Source organism: Alosa pseudoharengus, unplaced genomic scaffold (assembly GCF_046254945.1).
Source record: "Alosa pseudoharengus isolate Yale_2024_CS ecotype anadromous, Long Island Sound unplaced genomic scaffold, YU_APseudo_1.1 YU_APseudo_1.1_scf_23, whole genome shotgun sequence".
Taxonomy (NCBI): Eukaryota; Metazoa; Chordata; class Actinopteri; order Clupeiformes; family Clupeidae; genus Alosa; species Alosa pseudoharengus.
In genome coordinates, this window is record NW_027468685.1 from 16,217,330 (window position 1) to 16,242,577 (window position 25,248).

A 25,248-nucleotide genomic window follows, 5' to 3' on the forward strand; every position below is an offset into this window, starting at 1 on the left:
ACATATGTGAAGACATTATCTTTGAACTTTAACCCTTTGTAAACATTTTTAACATACAATTTAAAATTCTAAACGTATCAACATCAATATACATAATGTTTCTCTAAACACAGATTTGAATAAAATATATAGAAAAATATACTTAAAGAATAGATCGCGTGTACCTATCAACTTTGAACTTTGACCCCTCCGAACCCACATGGCCAGTGTGGTCCTCGAAGTAAGCATGCCTGCTCCGAAAATTGAGCAGGAACCTAAAGACACAATGAGTAAAGGAAAAAAGGAAACAGCGAAAAGAAAAAATACAGAAGAGGAGGGTGACCAGGTATTATGCATGGATATAAACAGTATTGACACATGAAATGACAAAAGTTGATAAGTAAACAGCCAGCAGCAAGCTAGCTAACTGGACATCTGTAGTTGTCATTCCTTTCATGCTACCGTCAGTTCGTGTTAACTTCTTGTTGAGGCATTTGTTTTGCAGTGCGTAAGGCGTTATAGATTTGTGATATTTTTCCTGACCTGATGTATGTGTTTTGTCTGTTCATTGCTAGTTACATTGAACGGTAGTAAATGTACTTAATCTGACGGCTAAAACGAGCCTGCTAGCTAGCTGACAAACTTCTCAAAGGTTAACGTTATCTCATAGGCAAAGCTTGGTTTTATTCAGGCAAACCTGTTAAAATGTATGAACATGCTTGCTATGCTTATTACACCCTATCGTCTATCCCTGAAAAAGTTATTTCAACGTACAGCAGCACCGTGGGTAATTTAAGTTTTCAGTCGGTATCAATAACTTATGTGCCGTTGGTCCTGATGTTGTACAGATGCCTATATTTGATGGCAAGGATGGCACTGCCATTGCGGGAGATGACGACGACCTTTCAGACAGCGAGGAGAGCGTGTACTCTGGGCTTGAGGACTCTGGGTCTGACAGCGACGATGTAGATGATGAGGATGACCTGGAAGACGAGAATGATGAAGATATATCGGTTGAGGGTTTGGAAATTGACACAGACGACAACAAGATCGATGATGGTGAAGCAGTAAACAACTCTGAGGTATTTTGCACAAGTGACATCTAAATTGGACACAATTGTAGAATACTAGGATGTAGCCACACTAGGTAGTATTATTTAAGCTGGTCTTGGTTGAGCTCAGTTCAATTCAGTGCCTCAATTTCTCTTGTCCAGACACTAGGCCTACTCTTCACCCTCTCATGTTTCCTTTTCCATGCCAATTTGTTAATTTGCTTGCTGTTTTTACTTGCAAAGTTTCCTCTTACCTTATAACAGCTGGGCTGCACACTTATTGCAATCGCCAGTCGCATGCAATTATCTCTTAATGCAAAAGCTACAAATAATTGTGCACAGTTAATTATTCATGTCAGCCTCCTTGACTGTGTTACTTTTTGGTGAATGTGCATGTTGCCTGAGAAGTACAGAACTTCTGATTGGTGAGCTTCACTGTCAATCAGGAGCCTATTCTAGAAAGCGGGTTTTGTTAGAAATCTGAGTTTGTTGACCCTGAGTTGAGGGGAAACTCAGGGTTTCTCATTCCAGTAAAAAACTTTGGGTCCGTTACCACAGTAACTGACTCTGTGAACATAACTTGCTCCCAAGTGTTTCTCCATATCTCCTCCCTCCTAATGAGTTGTTATTGGACACATGGGTTGTAATTTTCTCCTCTATCAGCCCGACGCAAGAGTGAATTAATTTGCACAGCCTAGGCTATGCCCAGGGAGGATTTTGAGATCCCGAATATTAACCTCAATCAAACGTTATCCTTTTGAAATTAAAATAGGCCCAGAATTGTATTCAGCTAAGTAGCCTATGTCACCACTTTTTCCACCTAGGCTATAAGCTAATAGCCCATTAAAAGTAATTTAAAATTAATCTAGGCTATTGTATTAAATTCATTGCCAGGTGCAGCAACATAGTAGGTTAAACATATAAAAATAGTAGTGTAATCTTAGTAGGGGAAAGTTTTTGTGCTAAAGTTTTTAAGTAATTTTTAAGTCACTGGTCAGCAAATATAGAGCTCATAAAACAATTAACAGCACAAACAATTTGAAAACTATACAATGTTGCACTGCATTTTTATTTTGACGCTGTGCTCATAGGAATAACTTCTTAAATTGAGTGACGTAGGAAGTGAGGTAAGTTTTCTAACTAGTTGCCATGGTGACTCATCAATTCTGAGCTCCATTGATGATGGCTTTTCAAAGTCATCAGGCACGCGCTGAACTTTTCTTGAACAAACTCTGTATAGATTGAACTAACCCATGTCCGCTGTATTGGAACTGAAGTCTCAGAATTTGCCATCTCAGGGTTGATCAACCCAGAGATCAGGGCTAGATAAAGAGTTATAATACCCCCCTGGAGTGCTGTGCTTCTCATGCAATAGACATGCTCACCAATCAGAAGTGGCACAACTTTAACAGGCATTTGGAATATTGAACTGAATCACTTCTTTGACACTCAAAAATCAAAGCTCAAAACGCAATCGCAATTAGATATTTTCCCCAAATGCTGCAGCCCTAATAACAGCATTATTTCAGATACAAAGATTTGTAGGCTCTCAGAATCTTTTGAGTCTCAGCAGCACTGGTTCAGGAGGTAGAGGAGTCGGCCAGCAACTGGAAGGTTGCCAGTTCGAGCCCAAGTCCTCCTGACCCTGTCAAAGTGAAGACACTCAACTCCAAAAGTATTGGAGTTCCCGATGTATTGTGTTCCATGAGTACCAGAAATATTTCTTTTGTCGACTGCTTATGTCCACTGAAGATGTGACCTACATTTGTATGTCTATGCAACATTCACTTTATGACAGACGTGACCACACGTTCAAATGTATGTTATTGCTCACCTCACAAAACGGCCATCTATGTCAAGTAATGTTTCAATTCCACCTCATTTAGAATCCCAGTTGTTATAGTTTGATTGTTGCGCATGTAAAGCGCTTTGAGTGCTCAGAGGAGTATAAAAGCACTATAAATGCCGTCCATTTTACCAGTTATCTTTGAAATCAGACTACATGGCTAGAAGTGGTGCACCAGACATCAGCTCATTTCCATTTTGTGAAATAGCTAACTGTGCTGATGACCATCAGGCAGTTATTCAGCATTGGCCATTCACTTGTGATTCATATCCAGTATTCTATCATTTTTAATTTACATGACAGGGCTGCACAATTTGGGAAAAATATCTACCGGTAATTGCGTTCTGTCTGACAGATGTTGTGATTGCGTTTTGATTTGCGATGTAGGCTTCAGTTCATTATTCCAAATTTTGCTTTAAGTTGGGTCGCTTCTGATTGGAGAGCATGCCAAGTGCATGAGAAGCACAGCACTCCTGTTAGGTGAGCTTTACTGTAGTCACACAAGGAGGATAACATGAATATGAAAATCATAGATGTGACAAGATTAACCATTGGGACAGAGTTGGGAGTAGGGGTGAACGATTTTGGGAAAAAATCTAATTGCGATTTTTCTCACCAATATTGCGATTGCGATGCAATATGCGATTATTTTTAAGCTCTTTATCTTCTGTCTTATTCAACAAAGACAAGCAATATATTACTCTATAGCAGCGTTTCTCAAACTGTGGGTCGAGACCCACTACTGGGTCGCGGAGACATGCCAGATGGGGCGCGAACTGACGTGAAAAACAGAGTTTTTTTATTTATTTTTTTATCTGTAGCCTGGGCCCAGGTAGCACCCGATGCGCAATGGACGCACTGTGTTATTCACAGGGAAGCGCTCGTGTCAAGGCAGCTTAGTTAGTCCCGACCTACATGAGATTTTGAACGTTGTTGTGAGTGGTGAATTTCATCAAAACCCGGCCCTTAAAAGCCCGTCTATTCTCTGCACTTTGCGAAGAGATGGTAGCTGACCAAAAGGCTGTACTGTTTCACAGCGAGGCAAGGTGGCTTTCCCAAGGTAAAGTGCTGTTGCGCGTGTTTGAGCTCCGAGTCGCCTCTTCTTGGAGGAAGAGCGCATGTTTGAATCTGCAAGCACGTTCACTAATGAACATTTCTTGACGAAGCTGGCCTATCTTAGCGATATATTTGATATATCTTAGCGATACATTTGAGTTAAATGTCCAGTTACAAGGCAAAGACAAGCACCTACCTCACCTAGCAAATAAGATTACTGCATTCACCAAAAAAACTTGAGTATGGGACAGGCGCCTCGATCGCGACAGTATTATGCCTTTGAGATTTCTGAGCGAAATCGCTGAAACGTCTGATTGGGAGCCACTCTTGTGATCCCATGTATTAAACAGTAGGCCTACATCACATCCCTGCAAAGTTTATTTCAAAAATATTTCCCAACCAGCAGTGCTCAGTATGACTGGATTATGGATCCATTTAATGCAGCATGTTGGTATTTCATTGAATATATTGTACAATGCTGTAAAATGCTTCCTAATATGTTGCTGGAAAACAGAAATATGTGTGTTATGTATTTATTTATTATTATATCTGCAGCACCAGCTGATTTTAACTCTGTTGAAGAGGATATATTTAGAACATAAATTTGACAAATTTAAATTTGACCTACCACTTTCTTAGAGCGACGAGGGACAGGTGGGGCTCGAGAATGCCCCCTTGATCAAAGTGAGGAATGAAAGAAAAAGTTTGAGAACCACTGATCTAGTTTGTTAACTACCACAGTCACGAGTTGGGTCGCGATAGTCTGTCATTTTTAAAAAGTGGGTCCCCAGAAAAAAAGTTTGAGAAACACTGCTCTATAGTATGACCAACACAAAATTAGATAAGTTAAACATAAACTGTTCTTTCCTGGAGCCCAGGCCTATGTTATGATGGCATTAGGTAATTGAATAAGACTGATGAATGAAATATTTTTTATTTAACTATTTTACTCACATTAGTAGACCTATATTTGTTGAACTTCCAGCCTTGTAAACATTTAATGATTCTTATACGTTTCTATTTTGTTTCTATTTCATGTAGATATGATCTTCTTTCGTTAGTTAACAGTTAGGTCTACTACATGCAGTGGCACTGACACGGCTTCTCCTTGTCCTGTGCTCTCCGCGCGCACACACACACACACATGAATCGGAACAAACTACTGTAGATTGTTGCAGCACAAATAAATGCGGCCAAATGACCGGTCCGCTCAGTGTTAACTAAAGGTTAGCATCATCAACACCGCAGCGCCATACGCATGCATGCAAATTAACTAGTTTGTTTATATCACAACAAAACTCTTTAAACAGGCAAAGTTAGCAGCAGTTAGCAGCATATGTAGCCTAGAGCCTTAGCAGGTAAGCTAATGTTGGAACAGCTGGGTTTTTGGTGGTTGTGTCAACTACTTGCGGATAACATTATGCATCAATTCATTTACCTGTGAGATCAAATGTTTGCGCAGCCAACCCCCTTGGATATCGCAAATGCCCCCACTGTCACTGTACTCCAGTAAACAAAGTCCCCAGTGCACAGGTGAATGGCTGCTGTGCAGCCTAAACAGTCGTGGAGTTTTAATCGTCAGCTGGACACGTGAACGAAGTTACCAGCCAGAGTAGCAGCAGAGGGGAATTATGAACTAGAACCAGGGACATGGCAGGTTCGAGCAAAAGGTAATGAAGAGGTTTAGTTTTAACCAAAGAAGCTCTTCTGATCAGATCTTTCTTGACACTGTTAGCTGGTCCTCTTGTTTACGTTTTTTTGCTTCTTCAGTGGTCGTGTGAAGAATTGTGGCGCGTCGGCAAGCGCAAGTATAAATGCGTTTTGGTGACGTCGCATATTACCAAGCGTAATCGCAGCCTTTGCGGTTTGAAAATCGCGTTTCATCATATCGCGATATTATCGCAAATGCAATAAATCGTTCAGCCCTAGTTGGGAGCTGCACGATTAATGACTAATGCCTTAGGTCAAATTGCGATTTCAATTAAAAATCTATTATTTGTGCAGCCAGTCATGAAACCTGTCAAACTGTTCTTGTTTAAAGAAAGGAGGAAAGACACAGCTGGTATATTGTTTGTCAGATTATGGTCAAACAGGATTAAAGTTATCATCAGTGATTCTGGCGAAAGGTTGTTAATATTTAGGGTCAAGAGCCAATAATACCAACCCCAAAACAAGTTTGTAGTGATGTATTAGTGGCAATAGACCTTTGTATGCTGGAATTATCATGAACTACCATGCAAACTTTTAATGAAAGTTGCTGCCTGTTTTGTTCACGTGTTGTGTTTAAATAAGTATTCATTCATGTCTCGAGAACTGTCAAACTACCTCATTATCAGGCTAAGTAAGTGGGAATAGTCCATGTTCATATTATATTTTTAGGTTTTGGTATAAGTTCATATTCTCTGCCATTTGCGTGTATAGTGGTCTGTTTATTCTAGCCGAAGAGGTGATGTGCCACATCATCAGTAATTGACGTCTCTTAAAAGTGATGCTTGAGTGAGCAGGACATTTTGAGGTCTTCTCATCTGTCTTTTTGTCCATCCTCCCTTCCTTCCTCCTGTCCTAACCCCTCCTTCTAATTAATTTTGTGAAGGAAACGAGGAAGGAACGATAGGAGGATGGAGGAATGAAGGAGAGACCGATATGAGAGATGAGATGTTCTGCTCACTCACGCATCACTTTTAGGAGTCGTCAATTACTGATGATGTGGCGCATCACCTCTTACTTACTTATTATACAACGTGTGCATTTTGCATGGTGGTTCATGATAATTCCTGCATATAAAGGTCTTTTTTTTGGTTGATCTACTAGTTTATCAGTGTTTTACATCGACTTATTTGTGGCGTCCCACCACAATATCAACACTAACCACCACACAATGATTTTCCATGTTGTACTATTTAAATTGGATGGAATTAGTTTATAGTAGAGCTATGTGCACCTTTGCACAGCCTCTCCCTGTATCTCAACAACCTACATGCACGTTTAAAGAAAACATTAACGATCCTGCAGTTGTTGGCATAAAAGTCGACTGGCTAAATTGTGCTTAAATCTGCATCATAACCAAGCTGTGCTAATTTGTTAAAAACTGTTGCATTCAAGTTAATTCTACAAACCTACCACCACAAATAGAATTCAATTCTGTGGGAAACACTGTTTATTGACACAAATAAATCCCTACAAACTTGTTTGAAAACGAAAGTTGACAGACGTGGGAGGGAACTTTTTACCTTGGCAGCTTGGACCAATGATCGCACAATTCCGACTGAAAGGACACTCTTGTGTTTCCTCGCGTATCGGGCCTTCCACCTCCCTCCTCTCCTCAGTCCTCTGGTTGCAATTAGATGAATGAGATGTCCGCGATGACCTCAGGCTTTGAACGATTTCCGGGGCACAGGCTGGAGGACCGAGGAGACAGGCCGTATGCAAATACAGGTTTGAGAAGACCCCCTTATTTCTCATATCGGTCTCTCCTTCATTCCTCCATCCTCCTATTGTTCCTTCCTTATTTCCTTCACAAAATTAATTAGAAGGAGGGCTTAGGACAGGAGGGAGGAAGGGAGGATGAACAAATAGAGAAATTATCTGCTCCCTGTGTCTTGATTGGCTTGAATTATATACAGTATATCTCAGTCCAAGCCACTATATTTTATATTTTGTTTACAGAGACATGACTGTGTATGGACATTAGTTTTTTTTTTATTTTGAGGACAAACAAAGTAGACAGACAACCATGAAGAGCAATTCACTGAATTTGATAAAAGCTCTATTATATATTGAATAGGGCTGTCACGATTTCGTAGTCGAAAATCGATTGAAATTACATCTCAAACTTTGAAATCAAGGGTAGAATCGATAAAGTAGCCACATCCCCAATGTCACATCCAGCATGTATGCCAAGAGGCAAAAAAAACACACGTGTTGAACTGTGGCGCGTCATCATGATCTCTTCCAAATCTACAGCCAGTTAAAAAACACGTCAACCAAACTCAAAGTCCCTCTTGCTACTCTGAAATCACTGGTATGGAAGTATTTTGTCGTTCATTCACATCAGTTAACTCTAAGTTACTGAACTTTGCTAGTGAAAGTTTGTAGTTGCAGTCCAAAATTACATAAAATACACATTGATAATAACAATGTTCCATGAACACTAACTTTGTGTCTCTTTGGAGTGTGCTGAAATAATCAAATTATCAATATGTTGTTTCATTTCACTATGTTTAATGTCTGTCTGGAATAGTTTCAAAATAAAAGCCCTCCAAAACAGAACTGGAAATAAGGCAAAAAAGTAAACAACATAAGAAATGCTTTAATAGAAATATAATTTAAAAAAAACATTGATGAATATCTAATATTGAATAGAGAGATAGTAACATTTATTCCTAATGACTATAGCAGAAAGTACCATATTTCTTAATACCTGATCACTGCAACACATTTTGAGCCTGTAGATTACAATACAGTGAAAATTCAGCTCTGAAATAATTTGTCAGCATTCAGCACCAGGATAACTCTATTCACAGAACTCTCATTCATTGCCGTGTGAGATCAGGGTCAGTTTCCCAGTCTGCTGCCCCCTAGTGGCTGATTGATGACATGCAGGGTCGGACTGGGAACAAAATTCGGCCCTGGCAATTTTCTCCTGGACCGGCCCACTACTGGACCGACGACCTGCCTGTTCCCAGGGATGGGTAGTATTTCTGAAACATGTAATATGTGTTTCAAATGCAAAATAGTAATTTTGTAATTTTAAAAATACTGCAAAATACTATATGTGAAAAACACAAAAAAAGTAGATACTACAGACAGGTGTAATGAATAATGAATATTACCATCTATTGATGTCATTGTGGTTGAGATATCTGACATTTTTCTGTTAAAGATTGGCATGGAGACAATGGGACATGGTTGCCTTTTTCAGTGTCCTTATGTGAACTTGCACAGGTCAACTTGCTCATCTTTACTTGCATACCACTTCACACCAGTGCTTCAGACCAGAGCTGATGCTTCAGCAATAGCCGTCACTGAAAAGCTGTAAGTGTTGTTGAACACCGCTGTTCTCACATTAGCTGATTGCGATAAACATAAACCATTGTTGCCTTATTACCAATTATTCATTACACCTGTGTGTAGTATCTACTTTTTTTTTTTTTTTTTTCACATTTAGTATTTTGCAGTATTTTTAAAATACAAAAATACGCACCAATAAAGTATTTTGATACAAAGCCACACATACAGAGCCATTTCCTTCAACCCAATAAAATACAAATGACAAAATACTATTTTGCATTTGAAACACATATTACATGTTTCAGAAATACTACCCATCCCTGGGAACAGGCAGATTACATCTTTATAGTTGGCCATATGATGACATACTTAGGTTAATACTTTAGTGCACCAAAATGGCCAGTAGCTGCACTGTGTAGCCTATATTGACATGTCTTTAAGTTTTGGGTTACAATATACAGGTAGTGGGCTCTCTGTTGATTTTAATGAGTAGGCCTAAGCCTAAAGTTACAGCATTTTTATCACAATTGACCAGACTTTGACCTTTTGTCTTCTTTAAACAAAATTCTGGCTATGATTGTTCCTTGTATTGCATCATGAGCCATCACTGCACCTATTGCATTCTACTGTAGCCTTAAGCCTAGCTCAGTCATTATGTTGTACCACATCACCCTCCATTAGAAGTGCAATGAGCTGCATTGAGCATAATAAACAGCATTTAGAATTCCAAATCCATATTTGGTAAAAGTAACTTAAAAGTAATACAATAGTAGTGTTATGCCTTACAATTCAGAGACAGTAATATTATAATGTAATACTTTGAAATGACAGTAATAAGTAATACATAATATATTACGATTTTGAAGTAACTTGCCCAACACTGATTAAACCACATGTCACTGCTTGACTAAATGAAAAATATAGGCTACTGAACATGCATGGAGATCGTCATAGAAATCGTGACAGAAATTACGATTTGTGCCAACATGTTGTAGAAACACAACCACATCCTTAAGGCCTATTTGGTGCAAATCTTCTACATTGGTTATAGTCAGCGATTCACATTAACTGTAGGCTATCACCACAAGTGTATACTAAACGTTTTTGCCCAAGTTTGTGTGCCGTCATCACATTTTGCAAAATTAGGCTACCTTCGTTACTAACCTACCAGTTGATACTTTTTACGTGCATCGACTCGCGATTGATTGTGCATCTAATGTAACACTCGGTGGAGAGACTTCCACTTTCCAAGTTCCACTTTCACTGTCGTTGTGAGCTAAAAGGCTACTATATGGGAAATACTTTGAAGTTCCTTTTGAGTCCAAACATGAATAGGTTTTCTTTAACCTGTGCTACACTTTTCCACCAAGTTGTGCGAAAATTGTAGGTACCCGGAGTTTTTTTTATGTTGACAGACAAACCGCACTACAGTAGTCTACATGGTGCAGTAAATGGAAGCTCTTCGTAGCGCGTGCAACTTACGTCTATAAAAACAATATATTTATGGAATAAAATTAGACACCTCTGATTGCTGTTTACGGTTAAACTGCGATGATGTGAACACCAGCCAGCGGAGGGCACTTATATAGCCTAGGCTACCATGCATGGACTCGTAGGCTATATTTCCCCACAAACCAAGCGGCTGCTTGGACAAATCCACTTGAGGGGTGGGGCAGGGGGGCGTGATCGTAACACACGCTGAACCTGTCATGAAGAGGCCAAAATGATTGACCTGCCACCCCCCAATCCAAATGGATGCAACTGGTCTACATGACGGGCCGCAAATAGGCTAAATAACTTTAAAAAAAAAAAAAAATCCCGGAGGTCACCGGCCCACATGTGGACCGGTACAGATTGCCAGTCCGAGCCTGATGACATGATATGGGGTGAAAAAAGGAAGCCTTCATCACTTTTCCTGATTTTTTTTTTTCTCTCTGTCTCTCTACCTCACTCCATGACTGACATTCCTCTGCTTTTGCCATCAGGAAATGTAACACAAAGAATTGAGTCAGGGGTTCGGAGCCTTTCTGTTAGTGCTGTTAGTGATTATTAGAGACAGTTCATAGGTTGGGCCAGGTGCTTACCAGGACCGGTTACTATATTTTAACATTTATCAGCCTCCTACAACACTTAGGCCAGTCGCAGGGTGCAGTCATAATTCTCCAGCTGCGAGCAGACAGGGCATGACTTCATTTGATTGCGTCAGCTCACCTCGAGACTAAGAAGATTAGGGCAGAAATGCTCCTCATCGTCCAGTGTTTGTTCCTGTTGGACAGCACATGCGGTATCTACTGCCATCAGAGGAATAGGAGGAAGGTGCTTTTTAAAAGACCAGCAGTGGTTTGCGTATTGGTCATAACACGCAAGCTGCATGTGGTCCTATAAGTGGATCATTGTTATGGAGCATGTTCATGCCTCCTCTCAAGCATATTTTACGGAGTGTAATGGGGTTGAGAGGGTTTAGGAGATGTTTGACTGCCATGTGCTATTGTTATCACAGGACACAAGGGCTTGTTTGAAACCTTAGAGTTTGTGAGGATGTACCCAAGAGGAAAATAGTAGGAAGTATTGTTCCCTGTCTTTTTTGTTAGTTGACCTCATTTGTCTCTCAACCATTTTATCTTTTATTTTTTTTAATTCTTTTCTGTTCTCTGTTACCAAAATCTTTCTTTGTTGTATTCACTTCTTTGCTCATTTCTTTCTTTCATTCATTCTTTTGTCCATTTTCTTGTCTTTGAGTCTCTCTCTTGCTCTCTTTTTCTTTTTCTCTCATGTCTTTCTTTATCTCCTAGATTGTTTCTTTTAGTCTCTCTCTTTCTCTTCTCTCTTCCATCTTTCCTTCTCTCAATTCTCTCTATCATCATTCAGCCTGTTTCTAGCTCTCTTTTCTATTCTTTTCCCCCTCCCTCCATCCAAATGAGTGTTCTGGGGCCTGATGCGGAGCAGGCCGAAGTGGATGTGGCTGCTGGAGGCTTTATGACCCCAGAGGGAGCCCCCCCTCATACACCCCCCCCACCCACTCCCTCCCCAGAACTGCTGCAGCCACTCTTGGATCCGGCAGCAGCGGCCATCTTGGCGCTCACGCTCGTGGCGTGTGAGTGGGTGGGAGATTGGGGAGGAGGGGGGTTGTGAATGTGTGTGTGTGTGTGTGTAAAGGGGGGGGGGGGGGAACAGCAGCAGCAGCCGAGCTCTCATCTTACCAGGAAAGGCTTCACTCCTCCAGGGCACCCACGCAAAGAGCGTTCCTGCCTCCGCCAACACGTCTGGGCCGCTTCCATGTGTGCCGGGACACATGACGTCGTCTGTTCGTTGGGGTCTCAGGGTGAGGTGATGATGGTAGGGTGGATGGAGAGACAGAGTCAACCATGTCCAACTTCTTAATCCCCAGAGGAGATTGGCAGGGATAAAATGAGTGGTGTAGAATTGCCAGAGGCACGCCAGTGTGAATCTTAACAAGCTCTACCCATCTTCTCTCAATTGTTTCTGTCTTGGGTCACCCTATAATTCAGCCTCACTTCAGAGGAAGCAACAGAATAATGGCTAACAAGGGGCCCCGAGTCCGTCCGCCTCTGCCGAGCGGAACCCAGGACCGCCGGCCAACACACATTAAAAACAAGTTATTGGCTAGCATGTGTGTGTATGTGTGTGTGTGTGTTCGCGCAAGTGAGAGGGAGGCCCAGTGGGAGGGAGTGTGTTTGTGCGCACGTCTGCCTTCGAGTCAGGGTGTACGGTACGCGTGGGTGTGTGTATCCCCAAAGAGCCTCCGGAGATGGTCTGATTCAAAACGGATGTCCACAAGCGCAAAGAAATCAATTAGGCCACAGTGTATCTGCGATGACAACTGTCTGGAGATGAGTAGCGGCCTACTCATGGGTAACCCAGGCCAAGTCACTGACTGCTTTTGCTACATGTGAGTGGGGCTGGGAATTGGAGGCGACTTGCTTGGTCGTAGTTCCCCCTTGACCCAGCGTTGTTGCGTTCGTCAGTCTCCCACACTTCATCTGGATTGACGCTTGTGGTCGGTCAGGCGGAGAGCCAGGCCCGGCTGGAAGTCCGGTGGAGCTTGTTTTCTGACTGGATCCACTCCGTCAGCCTCTCGCTGTTGGCTGGCCAGTCACACATCATCTGGACAAGTCATCTGTCATTGCCCCCCACCCACAACCTCTCTGTCTTTAGCCAATCACTGAACAGCTTTCATCTCTCCGGTTGAGGTTTTTTTTTTTACTGTAAACTGATTGACCTGGCCTCACTTCCAGTTTTTTTTGTCCACACAGAACTGCACCATAACACCCCGTAACAAGATGTTTGGCTTTGCCTGGATGAATGGACAGAATTTGGGGTTTTTCCCCTCTCATTTCTACTGGAAAAAACATGCAGTAGTAAACAAGTGGTCACACATCTCTCTTCCCCTTTCATTTGAGTTTCTCTGAGCTTTCCTTTTTTTGTTGTCAAATTTTGGAAAGTCGTGGGGGGAAGGGGGACAAAAAAGGGCGGGGGGTGGAATCTTGGATTCCCTGAGGAGTGCCTACATGCATTTTTGTATTAAACTGCACAAGTCGTCTTGATGTGGATTTAACTGGGCTTAGGGGAGGAAGTGTTTCACTTAGCTCTCCAGTCCAAAAGAGATAGGGGGGAGCAAAGGAGGCATAAATCAGTGCAGGTTGCTCACCTGCCTCTCTGAGTCACCTGGGAGAAGCTCCAGCCAGCCTCAAAGAGCCTCCTTCTTCCCCACATGTCCCCCCCCCACACACACACCACCTCACCCCGAGGCTTCCCCCCAGTTAAGAGCACCTCTGACGGCCTGGCCTTCGTGAGTGATGGCCGCGTGCGAATAACAGTCGGTTTGGTGGATCCTTTCATCCGTGCTGTCCCTCCTTCCCCTGCAGGATGTGCAGTTCCCAGTGACTGCTCTCCAGGCTGCTGGGGTGTAAATCACCCCCGAGGAAGTTTGCGCACTAAGCAAAGTGAACGTGAATCCTAAAACATGCGTGCGGTTATCGTTGCACCTCCACCCTCCGCCTCTATCCCAGTTCCAAGAAAGGACACAAATGCTGGCGCTCCGCATTGGCAGGAAATCATGTTGCTTTACAGAGCCAAACTATTAATGACAACCAATTTGTTTTATGGAATGTTTACCCATGTTTACTCTGCATGTGAAGTCATAGGCTGGCCATCACTCAATAGAACAATATATTTGTCACTGGAACCTAAAGACAATGTCAAATATTACTGCATGTGTTTCTTGACAGATTGAATTCTCCTCTTCTAGTTTAGATGGGTGTCCAGCGTTGGAGCCAAGTTTTGAAAAATAATGCTTTTTCTGTTTTTGTTCATAGACTGGAGAGAAGTCTACCAAGACGCTGACGAAGAAAAATAAGAATAAGCGGGAGAAGACCACAAACAACGCTGAAGAAAAAGAGAAGGGTGAGAAGGTCAGCAGAGATGGTGGACTGACTCTCCCTCGATCAAATGAGTATGACGAGGACACATCGGACGAGGAGGTAAATTCATGCCCTCCGTCAAACTCAGATGTTAATCTGAGCAAAAATGTGAATCCCTATTTCTGTGCCACAATGTCACCTTGAACATGTATTGTATATCAAGTGTGCAAGCATTGGCCATTTAAAAGGCATTTGTGTTACAGTCAAAACTGAGGCAGTGTTGTTTTTGGTTAATTTCCATCAAAAGTGCACCTATTTGAATATCAGTTCTTGGCCACCTGTTTGCTTCTTTTAACAAATTAGTGATTTGTGTAAAGCATGGAAATCAGTGTCATTGGGTGCATGTGAAAGACCAGGTAGGTAATGCTTCCCTACTTGCTTTGATTGTGTATGCATATAAACATGGAGCAAAAAAATACGACCAGCACATACAAAAAAATCAGTTGCCTTGTTCTGGCATTTGTACTTAAAAAGCTGTGTTGTGTAATAACCCTAGGCGGGCCCTCTTGATGGGTGATTCTGTCCAAACCTCATATTGTGTCTTGATAGGTTGTTCAAACAGTGAGTACAGAAGCTGGCACAGTCTCCCAGAGCTCTGTAGTTTCTAAAACACTTCAGAGCCACTTCCTCCGGCCTGGCTCTCATTACACGATTTTGTCTGAGTTGTTTGCAAAAAGCTCCGAAAGCACACTCCACAATGTGTGTAACGCAGTCCTCACGCAATGCGGAGCAGCAGTTCTACAGGGTTTCAGAATTTGCATGCTCAGTCATTACTGAATTCTTCTCTCTGCTATTTAATTTACAAGGTCCATTGCAAAGCAGTGAACCCTGCTGCAATGTGGTCTGCACCATTTGCCAGGCTATACAACCTTAAACTCGTCCGCCATCCAAAACTGTTCTTGGCATTGGGCGGGAGATGAGGAATTTGTTTCGCAACTCGTGTTGTTCTTGGACAAGGTCTCGGTCTTTAAGAGAGGGTTTATTTTTAAAGCCCTTTGAAACAGCAGAGAAAACAACCGGAATGATAACTGCTGTCTTTATTTAGTTTGTTAAAATACTTCACCTCTTTTGAAGGCTCTAGTTGGTTCTTTTAAGAGAACCGGCTCCCCTTGAAAAAGACGATATAGTCCAGTGAGCTTGACTGCTATTGATGAGCTTGACTCCCACTGACAACCATTGAAGACATCCATGTGCATATGGTCTCTCTGTGACTCCCCGAGTGCCTTAAATGATGGAGCATGACAGAAGATCTATCAAGCTTGCAGTTTGCCCTGGTAGTGTTGAAATGTTCACTCTACTGTTGACCATTGGACATGGGACATATCCAAGTTGTGTAATGAAAATGCAATGAGCTTGCTATTCTAAGGACATGAAGAAGCTTCATTTGTGGTGGGAAGTACCCAAGGCCTGTTTCTCAAGCCCAGCTAATATCTCGGCTCATTTTCATTTCATTGAGATACTAGTCTGGCTATTCTCGATCCACAGTTTCCCCTCAGCCATCAGGATGGCAATAGCAATGACATTTGTTTCTAAATCAAAAGTGGCAGTGGTAAACATTAGTAGTAATGCGTGCACACATTAAAGCAATGGCAAAGACATTGTTTCCTTACTGCCGATGCGGTTTATTATCAGTTTGCCACGGTAGGAGGCAAAGTAAGAAGTAACGTTAGGAATCACTGATGAACGCGATTGGCTTGGCTGGAACAATGATTTTAAAGGTAAGCTAACGCATAAGTCTACACCATTATGATGCTAGAATTGGAAACATTTTCCAATGGAGAGTACCCAGACCTTCACAAAGTGAATGGTCTAGTGATACCAGGCTAGTGTTTCTCTGCTTCCTCTGGTTTATTCTCTCAACACGGTTAAAGACAGATGTTTTAGTTCCCACCTACACTCTTGATTGCTGCAGACGAGACAAGACGGGACTCGAGAGAAGTTTACGTTTTTTCTGAAACCATTATCTACCTTTTCCCCTCATTGGAGGCGGTTTATTTTTTCACTTTTTCACAGGAAGGGTTTTTTAGTGGTTAGTTGTGTAGTGTGTTAGTGTGTAGTTGGACGAAGAGAATGGAGGAAATGGGAGATGGTTTGCGTTCAATCTCGTCTACGCCTGTCCCACAGCCCTATTCCCTCATTAGAGAGAGGCACTGCAGCCGGTGTTTCTCCTGTGTGGTCACACCGTTCCTCGCTCAGCACGGGCCGAGAACCGTGGTGGTCCAAGGCCCTTTTGGCGCACATTAAATTAGCCCCCTGCCTGGGGACACCAGATCTGGTTGCCTCGTGGTCCCTAGCAGCCCTCGACACAAGTTGTCTACAAATAAAACTTCCAGACTTTCAAATCCCTTGTTTTTTTTCGTCTCTTACTACTACCTCTCCTCCACCTCCCATCTCCCACCTCCTCCTCCTCCTCCACCTCCACCTCCTCCTCTCCTTTCCCCTCCTTTGTAATAAAGGGCTGTTTCCTGTTCGCAGAGCGAAAGGGGAATACGCGAGACTGCAGTGCCTGTCCGAGGCCTCGCCGGCAGGAAGGGGGTTTTTCCCCCGCAATGGCTTTTCCATGTGCGCTGCGAGATGAATGAAGACACATTGTGGAATAGAGGGGGGGGGGGAGAAGAAAAAGGCCCTGGCTCCTGGCTGCAACTGCAGCTTCCTGCCCCGGTGCAGCTACTGCGCGCGTGAGAGAGGACCTTGCCGCCGCCGGCGCGCGCTGTGAGCCGGAGAACTCAATTCAGTAGCAGCGGACACGGAGCCTGTGTGTGTGTGCACCCGTCGCTGCGTGTGTGGGTGTTTTCTAGAAAATGAGCGCAGACGTTTGAAACAAGGGGAGGTTTGTTTGGGTTAAACAGATGCTCGACTGGGATGTGTGTGTGTGTGCGCGTGTGTGTGTCTAGTTGAGTTTGGTTAAGGCAGCTAGAGGGCCTTGGCCCTAAGAGGTAGCAGGGTTCAGAGTTGTGCGGCTGGTGCTGGCCTTCTCTCTGGGCTGCAGCAAGGCTCATTGTTTGGGCCGCACGCCAGAGAGGGAGCGCTTGCGGATTAGCCGCTCACCCGTGTCTTTGACGGGCCACAGACGAGCCTAATGCGTCTGGGTCCACAGGCAGAAAGTTGGACTGGCTTCCTGAGGGAAGGCATTGATTTAGGTCATCCAGTCCCCTTTGCCCCACCCCACCCTCCACCACAGAATCTCCCATATCCCCCATGTTGACGGCTTCTGCCAAACTGTGCTCATGATGAAAATTTGAGTCGGGGTCCAGACTGGTGCGGTTCATTTATACCTGAGACGCTAGACAGTAGGCAATCATGAAGTCAGCCCGTATTTTTAGTCCACTGTGCAAATCGGCTGCCATCAGTGGTTTGGGCTCGGAGTTTTGGGGGTTAGAGTGAGGGCTGGTAAAGAGGTCCATTACATCATCACCTGCGTGATGAATTGGCACCTCAGATTGACCCCTTGAAACACAGGGATTTTCACTCCTTCACTCTCGCACCCCGCAAGCTCTTCCGTCATTCATCCTGTCATCCCTCTTGCTTACTCAACACCTCGGAAACTGGATTTCAGCAGTTGATCATACTCGAGCTGGAGACTGGAGAAGAGGAGCACTTGCTGCGCTGTTCGAGCACTGATTTCCATAGGCCTGTAGAGGGCGTTGTTCCCACTGTCAGCTCAATTGTCCAGAGGCAAAGCAAATGTTCAAATCGCTGTTTTGCTTAATGCACATTTTTAAACCGTGAACGGTCTGTCATGTATGTGAGCGATTCCATATGATCCCTTCCAGATTGCATAAGTGAGTATACATCTTCAAGCATTTGGCGACCAAGAAACATCCTTTGTTCTCTCCCAGTAGATTGTACTGCAAAGCCAGAGTGATGTATAGAGGACTTGTTCTGGCAATTGCATTGAGCTGTGTCCTTTGCTGGCTGCAGCTATGTCCAGTTTCAATGACCCATTTTAAGGTTTCACCCAAAGGGAAAGGTTTGTTCTTGAACGCCACAGTATAACCTGAAGGCACCCTCAGGTAACCTGCTTCTTTTTTAGGCCCTTTGAACACCGTAGAACAAGGAATGTTGTCTGTGTCCTTGAAACCAGATGCAGGTCTCCTGTAAATCACTGACTGCCCTCACCTCATAACCCCATTAGACGTGTGTGTTTTCTTTACCCTTAACATGCTAATCCTCTCCTCCCCTTTGTGTTGTTTTTAGTCTTAATCTCGGACCCTTGTGTTGTAGTTTTAGGCTGGCTTTAATCACCTGATCAGATCTCGGTCAGGAAGGTGGGCAGACCATGCCTCGGCCTCATCCAGGCTGGGAGGCTCCCTTGAGGCGTCAGAGTTTACAGACCAAACGAGGTGGCCTGTTTTCATTTCATTATGAAGCTAAACATACACACACTCATAATGCGATGGGTTAGGTGTCCCATGTAGCAACCAACCAAGAGCCAGTCTCTTATAGCCACAGCACCCTTTCCTCCCCCTCCTTTGGAAATATGATAAAACCAGATTTGGGAAGAGGGGGAGGGAAAAAAAATAGTGGCCCATATGTCTGGAAGTGAACTTTTTTCCTCTCTAAATTTTGGTAATCCCAAAGTTTAATTTTGTGATTGGGTTGTCTCCAGGTGGTGGGTTCTAATTCATTCCAGATGGATCTCTTGCGATCCCCGTCAAAGTCAAAGTCATGGCAGTAAAAAAACAACAAAAAAAAGTGAGCATGGATTTTCACAGTTCTGCAGACACCCTCTTGCGTGGGCTTCAGCCCCCTTGTCTCTCAAAAGTATAATGAGAGAGAGGGAGAAGGAAAGGAAGAGAGAAGGAAAAAGAGTGGGGAGGGAGAGAGACCACAGCGTCCTGCTCAACTGTTATTAAACCTTTTGATTGACAGCGGGGAGAACTTTCCCTTCCCCGAGTGCTCAAGTCCAGACTCGGTAACCCAGGGCAGCGTGATTTCGGCCCAGTGTCCCAAACGTGGACGGAAATCTTCATCTGTGTCACTTTCTGTCAGATGCGCCCTCTCTCCTGCCGTCTGCCTCTGTGCTCGACTGCTGGGCTCCGGCTCAAGCTCCTTAGAGGAGGAAGCGCTTTTCATCTGAAGCAATCCCCATTGTTGTTTCTACACCGATTCAAGGCGTGCATTCTGCCCAAAATGGAAACAGAATCCTGCCGCTGTGGATTAGGAATTGCGAGCCGGATATCGACTTGGAGAGCTCGGCCGTCCAGAGAGTGTTTTGAGCGGAAGCTTGTACGGGCTAAAGAGCCTGTTGGACGACCTGCTTTAACCAAAGCCACCAGCTTCAAGCGCTTTGGATCCCGCGTCTCCCCATTCCTCTGCACTCCCCACACCGCAGGTAGAGATGGGAGGGAAAGAGAGGAGAACAGGAAAGCAAGGGGAAGCGAGGAGAACAGCTCTGGCTCCTGCTGCACGTGGCACGCTGTTCCAGCAACGAAATCGAGTCAATTTGGGAAACAAGGACCTGGGGGGTCGTTTCCATCCACCCCTGGCAGTTGAACACCCGCAAAGCATGCCTGAACTAACCCTTACGCCCACCATCCCCTATTCCCTATCCACTCACCCTTACCATCAAGCTGTGAGAGAAGAAGCAGAAACGCCATACCTGTAATGCACAGCCTGAAGTTTGGATGAATGTGCCAGATGCCCCCCCATAACTTACACACACACACACACACACTCTCTCTCTCTCCCCCTCTTTTTCTCTCCTTCCCTCCCTTCTTTCCTCTCTCTCTCTCGCTCCCTCACTCTCTCTCTCTGTCTCTCTCTCACACACACACACCTCACTAAGACCTGTCCTACTTAGTCTGTGGCCTCATGTCCTTTTCGGTCCCAGTCCACAGCACAAGTTTCTGACCTCCTGTTCTGTAACTACATTTCATTACCTTCTCCTACTCCGAAAAATATTAAGTGTATGTTTTTTTAAATGTATTTTACAAGCTATGAAGTCTAAGTTACCTCAAAAGAGCTATATTCGTGCACCGCAAGCCAGGTACATCAGTAAAGAAGAACGCGGCCTAGCCTCTGGTCCTGGAATGAAATAACCATTGCCAGCCCACAGCGGCCACTAAAACTTCCTTTATGGAAGTCAATGTAGCCGTTAAGAGTGTAGGAAGTGGAGTTGGTTCTGCTTAACCCAAAGACACCCAGCCTTTCTTCTGCCCAATATCTGCATCTGATTTAAGCTTGACTGCTTTTTCGCTCACGTTTTGGCTTTTCTCCCCCGCCTTCTCATCTATTAGAGCAACCAGGCTTGATGCTGCTGAGAGTTTGCGGGGAGGGGGAGTTGGGGTTGTCCTCCCACCCCAGCAAGCCATTTGGATCGAAAAACCTCTAAGAGAAGGGGAATGATTAATATATACTGTGCTTCGGCAGACACGGGCATGGCTTTTATGAACAGTCGTCTGTGCAGCTTTTAAAAATAAGAAAAAAACAAAGGGAGGTTTTGTTCCCCCCTGATCCATTGGATGTGACCCATTCTTATGATTTATCAAATTAAAGTGAAAAATGTGAACGTGGGTGGTGTTCTGTTACCAACGCCGAAAGGTGGAGTGAGATTTAAGCTTGCTATTCCAGAAGGAGCTGTAGGTCCCTCACAGGCACACACCCACACACCAGTGCCTTCCAGAGGGGTGTCATGAAACCAAAGAGATATTTCCCCTCTTGGAAGGTATTTAACCAAAACACCGTGTTTAGAGGAATCAAAAAAGTGCAGGGAGAAAAAAAATAATAGTGAAGGTTTTTTTTTTCCATGATAGTAGTGCATTTTCACTGACATCCTAGTCACCTACTGCATTTTGATATGGTGTCATTGCTGTCAGTAGTAGTATATCTTCTGTCTGATTGTAATATTTCAGAAGCTTTGTTTGATTTCAGATTCATGGAATATATTTCCCCCCATCTAGTTACAGTACTTTTGTTATAGTACAGTTGTTATTATTATTATTATTATTATTATTATTATTATTATTTTTTGTTTTTGTTTTTGTTTTTTCAAGTAACTTTTCTCAGCATGCTTATCACTAATGAATGCAGATGTTTCAGTATAATGCCATAGCAACCACAAGCATGAACATAAACGCTCTCTTAAGTTATCAAAAGAGCCATCAGGGTATTGCAGTATTAGTCCACCATTTAATTTCTGAGTGTAAAAAAGTGATATTGATCAGCAAGTAAGTGCAGAACTGGGACGCCAGCCAAATACCCTGAGAAGCCTCGAAGGACCATGTGTGCCAGTTGAATTTTTGTCCGCTTGATTCACGATAAACTACTTTCCAAACGTGCTCCGTCTCAGGACACAAAGGTTTGCATTCAGGTCTCAGGGTTCTGTTGAAATCAATACGGTGATAAAATTGACAGATCGCTAGTAAATTATGTGGAATCTTGGCCTGTCACTATGCTGTCAGCAGGAAATCTCTTTTTAATAGTCTATTTAAGGAGAAGCAGGGATGTGTTTTTCTAAGTCGGGAGGGAATGTTGATACAGAGGACTTGTCTGGGGGTCTGCGGGTGGGGGTGGTCTTGAAGAGGGGCGATTTGGTGAATCGCGTGCCGGTCGGACAGAGCAAACTAGACCCCTGGCCATGCGGCTCTGCTCTGCGTCCGTGCAGGTGCGCGGAGGTGGAGAAAGGGTGGACGCAGGGGAAAGAGGGGATTGGATTGGTGTGCGGGCGGACAGGCGGGTGGGCGGGATGGGGGTAGGAGTCTTGAGTGCAGAAGATGGGGGAAGGTTTAAGGTGGAGGAGTGGGGAGGTGGAGGATGGGAGAGGGGAGGGGGGGGATGAGGAAGGGCTGCCAAAGCAGCCACCTGTCGTTCCGTAGTTTTTAGGACTTCCTTTTCATCCGGTCTTCAGCACAGCTCCCTGTTGGCCCAGTGTGTGTCCTGCCAGAAGACCTGATTGAAACCAACTGCCAGCAGAGACTGCCATGTGTTAGAGATGAATGGGGTGGGGTGGTGGGGGGGGTCTGGTGGGAGGGGGAGTGATTGCAAGGCAAACCCCTGGGAGGTAGGGGGTGTGGGGGGGCGAGGGGACGGGGTGTATTCAGAGGAAGGGGAACTCAGCCCTTTCACCCTAAGCACAGCTGAGACTGAGAGTGGCTCTGTCTAGACTAATCGCTTTCTCTCTCTCTCTCCCTCTCTCTCTCTCTCAGAGTGGGAGGCAAAGTTTGCAGTGAGGGAGAGAGAGAGAGAGAGAGAGAGATGAGGGGAAAAGAGAGAAAAAGTTGTTAAGTGTTTACAGCATTATTTTTCCATTGGAATAGGACAAAGGAAAGAGTAGGGAGTGATGACTTGCAAAACAGTCCATCTGAGCTGTGGTCCATTGCAGACTTTATGCTTGGTCTGTGTACGCTTTTTTTTTTTTTTTTACTGAGAGCTCTTCACTCCCATCCTCCCAAGTCCTCTCATTCAGTGAAACATGAAAATATGTGTTTTGTCCAATAAAATGAAGGCTTCTCTTCATAGCTTGTAAGGGTAAGGGGATTGGGGGGGGGGGGGGGGGTTCTGTGAGGAATTGACATCATTGGGATGTTTGGGGTTTATGGTTTGAAAGAAGAGTTGTGTATTTTTTTCTTTCTTGAGGGGGTGCATTGCTTGTTCTCGTGTCTTCTGCCCGATGGCTTTCTCCTCTGTCATAATATGGGGCTGTGGCGGAGAAAGCTTCAGGGCATCATTAGACATTTAATTTTCAATAAATAACGACTTTCTCTGAATGATGTACCGGATGCTTCAGGGCCAGGTGGAAAACCCATTTGAAACCTGGAAGGGCCCGAACGCGAACTTTCCACATGCGTCCTCCAAGGTTAAAGCCCCGTGTACGAGGATCTCCAGATTATTTATTTATCAGGATAGCGTGGCGAAGAGCTCCACGCAGTAACCGACAGCTCTCGCCCACCGAAGCCCCCCATTTTTTGCTGGATTTATCCGTGAGTAATGAGCCTTTGACCCCGGAGCGACCTCTTTCCCGAATTGTGGTTTTGCTATTTTAAAAAAATAATGAAGGGATTTATTTTTATGGGCGCCGGTTCCTTCGGCGGTATGAAAAGTTGGAAATTAAAAGTGGGAGGAGGCTGGGCTCCCCCTGCCTCCCCAGCTGCAGAGGCAGGTGAGGGGAGGCGCGTCTGGTGTGGTACCGAGAGCGTCTGGCCCTGGCGCCTTGTCGCAGCGTCACCACACACATATGCACGCACACACACACACACACACACACACTGTATATATATGCACACACACTGTACGTACGCACACACACACACATATGCACACACACACACACGCACATGCGCATGCGCGCGCACACACACACACACATGCGCACACACACACATACATACACATGCACACACATGCACACACACCCGACAGACGCAGCACCCCACCAGCCCCGTTCGTCCTCGTCCCCCTTCCCCATACGCTTACCCTCTATGAGTGGCACCTTCTCAAGGCTATCCGGGCAGAGAGGAGGCTGCTGATGTTGAACAGAGCAGGGCCCAGGCCAGACATGCTTTTGACAGGCTGTCGTCTGCTAACCATCCCCTTACTTACTTACCCAGCCTGTGCTGTGTGTGTGTGTGTGTGTGTGTGTGTGTGTGTGTGTGTGTGTGTGTGTGTGTGTGTGTGTGTGTGTGTGTGTGTGTGTGTGTGTGTGTGTGTGTGTGTGTGTGTGTGTGTGTGTGTGTGGAGGCAGGCGAGGGGAAAAGCCAGACAGGCCAGCCAAGGTTTCTGGAGCTAATCTGTCCGCTAGCATTCACTGGGGGTCTGATAGCGAGACAGAGCGTGTTGCTAATGTCTCCCCCTTTCCTGTTTCGAGGTCCTCATGAGAACGCGGTCCTGTCAGAAAACGGAGATGAGGTGTTTTTAAAATTGGCCGCACAGTGCACTGTGATATGGACTATATGAACCTATTAAGGCATTCAAGTAGTGTTCGCCAGCGCTGTTTGCCAGTCTCGGTCTCACACCACTGACAGAAATGAGCTTCTCATTTTCTTGCCTCTTAGGAGTCCGACCAGCCGTGATCAACAGGCAAATGGTGTCAGTTTGGGATTGCAGCAAGCGTTTTATTCTTTTACTCGTCCAAAAAAACCTTTTCGCTTCCAAAAAACCTTTTGTCTCCAGCAGCTTCCTGCTTGTGAGACGTGTGGGTCTTAAAACCGAGGTTCGGCCAAAGTGTCAGTGATGATATTTCAGGGGTTTTTAAAAATGCAATGCAATCTGTGCAAAAGGTCACTGGGTTCTTGTGAAATGTGGACAGTAATTGGTGTGGAGATGTGGGTCTTTGTTGCCGTGCGTTGAGTGATGTGACGGAGTGACGTGGGGGTGAGAAGAAGACGGGAGCCCAGCAGGGTCAGTCTGCGCCACGCGGCAGGAGTTAGGAGGGCATGTGGGGGTCATTGACAGGATCCCCTTCTCCGCTGGTAACCAGAGTCTTGCTTCTCCAGTGGCAAGTCAGTGAAGTAGGGATTTCGAGGGGACTGGTTGGTGTGCATGTGTGCATATGTATGTGTGTGTACGCCTGTGTGTGCGCCTGTGTGCCTGTGTGCGTGTGTGTGTGTGTGTGCGCATCCATATGCGTGTGCTGGATGGGGCTGGTGAAGAGCTTGAAGATGGGGCTAGGGGTGTGTGTGTGTGTGTGTGTGTGTGTGTGTGCGTGCGTGTGGAGGTCGGAGGTAGAGTGAACATGGGGCTGTAGAGACGGGAGCGTGGAATTCCAGAGGTGTGCAGGCTTCTTCCAGAGCCAGACGGTACAGTCTGGGGGCCAGGGAAAGGCAGCCAGATCCCTACCTGCAGATCCCATCTTCCTCTGCTGCGACGCAGTGCAACGCAAAGGCCCCTCGCTGCGCCACGCCGCACCGCACTGCGCCATGCTGCT

General features: G+C 44.7%; 1 protein-coding gene across 1 annotated transcript in view; it reads left to right on the forward strand.

Moving 5' to 3' along the window:
• Positions 1 to 194: 194 nt before the first annotated feature.
• bop1 (BOP1 ribosomal biogenesis factor) overlaps positions 195 to 25,248 on the forward strand; it is a 78,292-nt gene continuing 53,238 nt past the window's right edge. Inside the window, exons 1-3 of the mRNA XM_076301882.1 lie at positions 195 to 325; positions 828 to 1,061; positions 14,280 to 14,444. Coding sequence (XP_076157997.1) covers positions 200 to 325; positions 828 to 1,061; positions 14,280 to 14,444 — 525 coding nt within the window. The 5' untranslated portion in view covers positions 195 to 199. The remainder of the gene's footprint in view (positions 326 to 827; positions 1,062 to 14,279; positions 14,445 to 25,248) is intronic.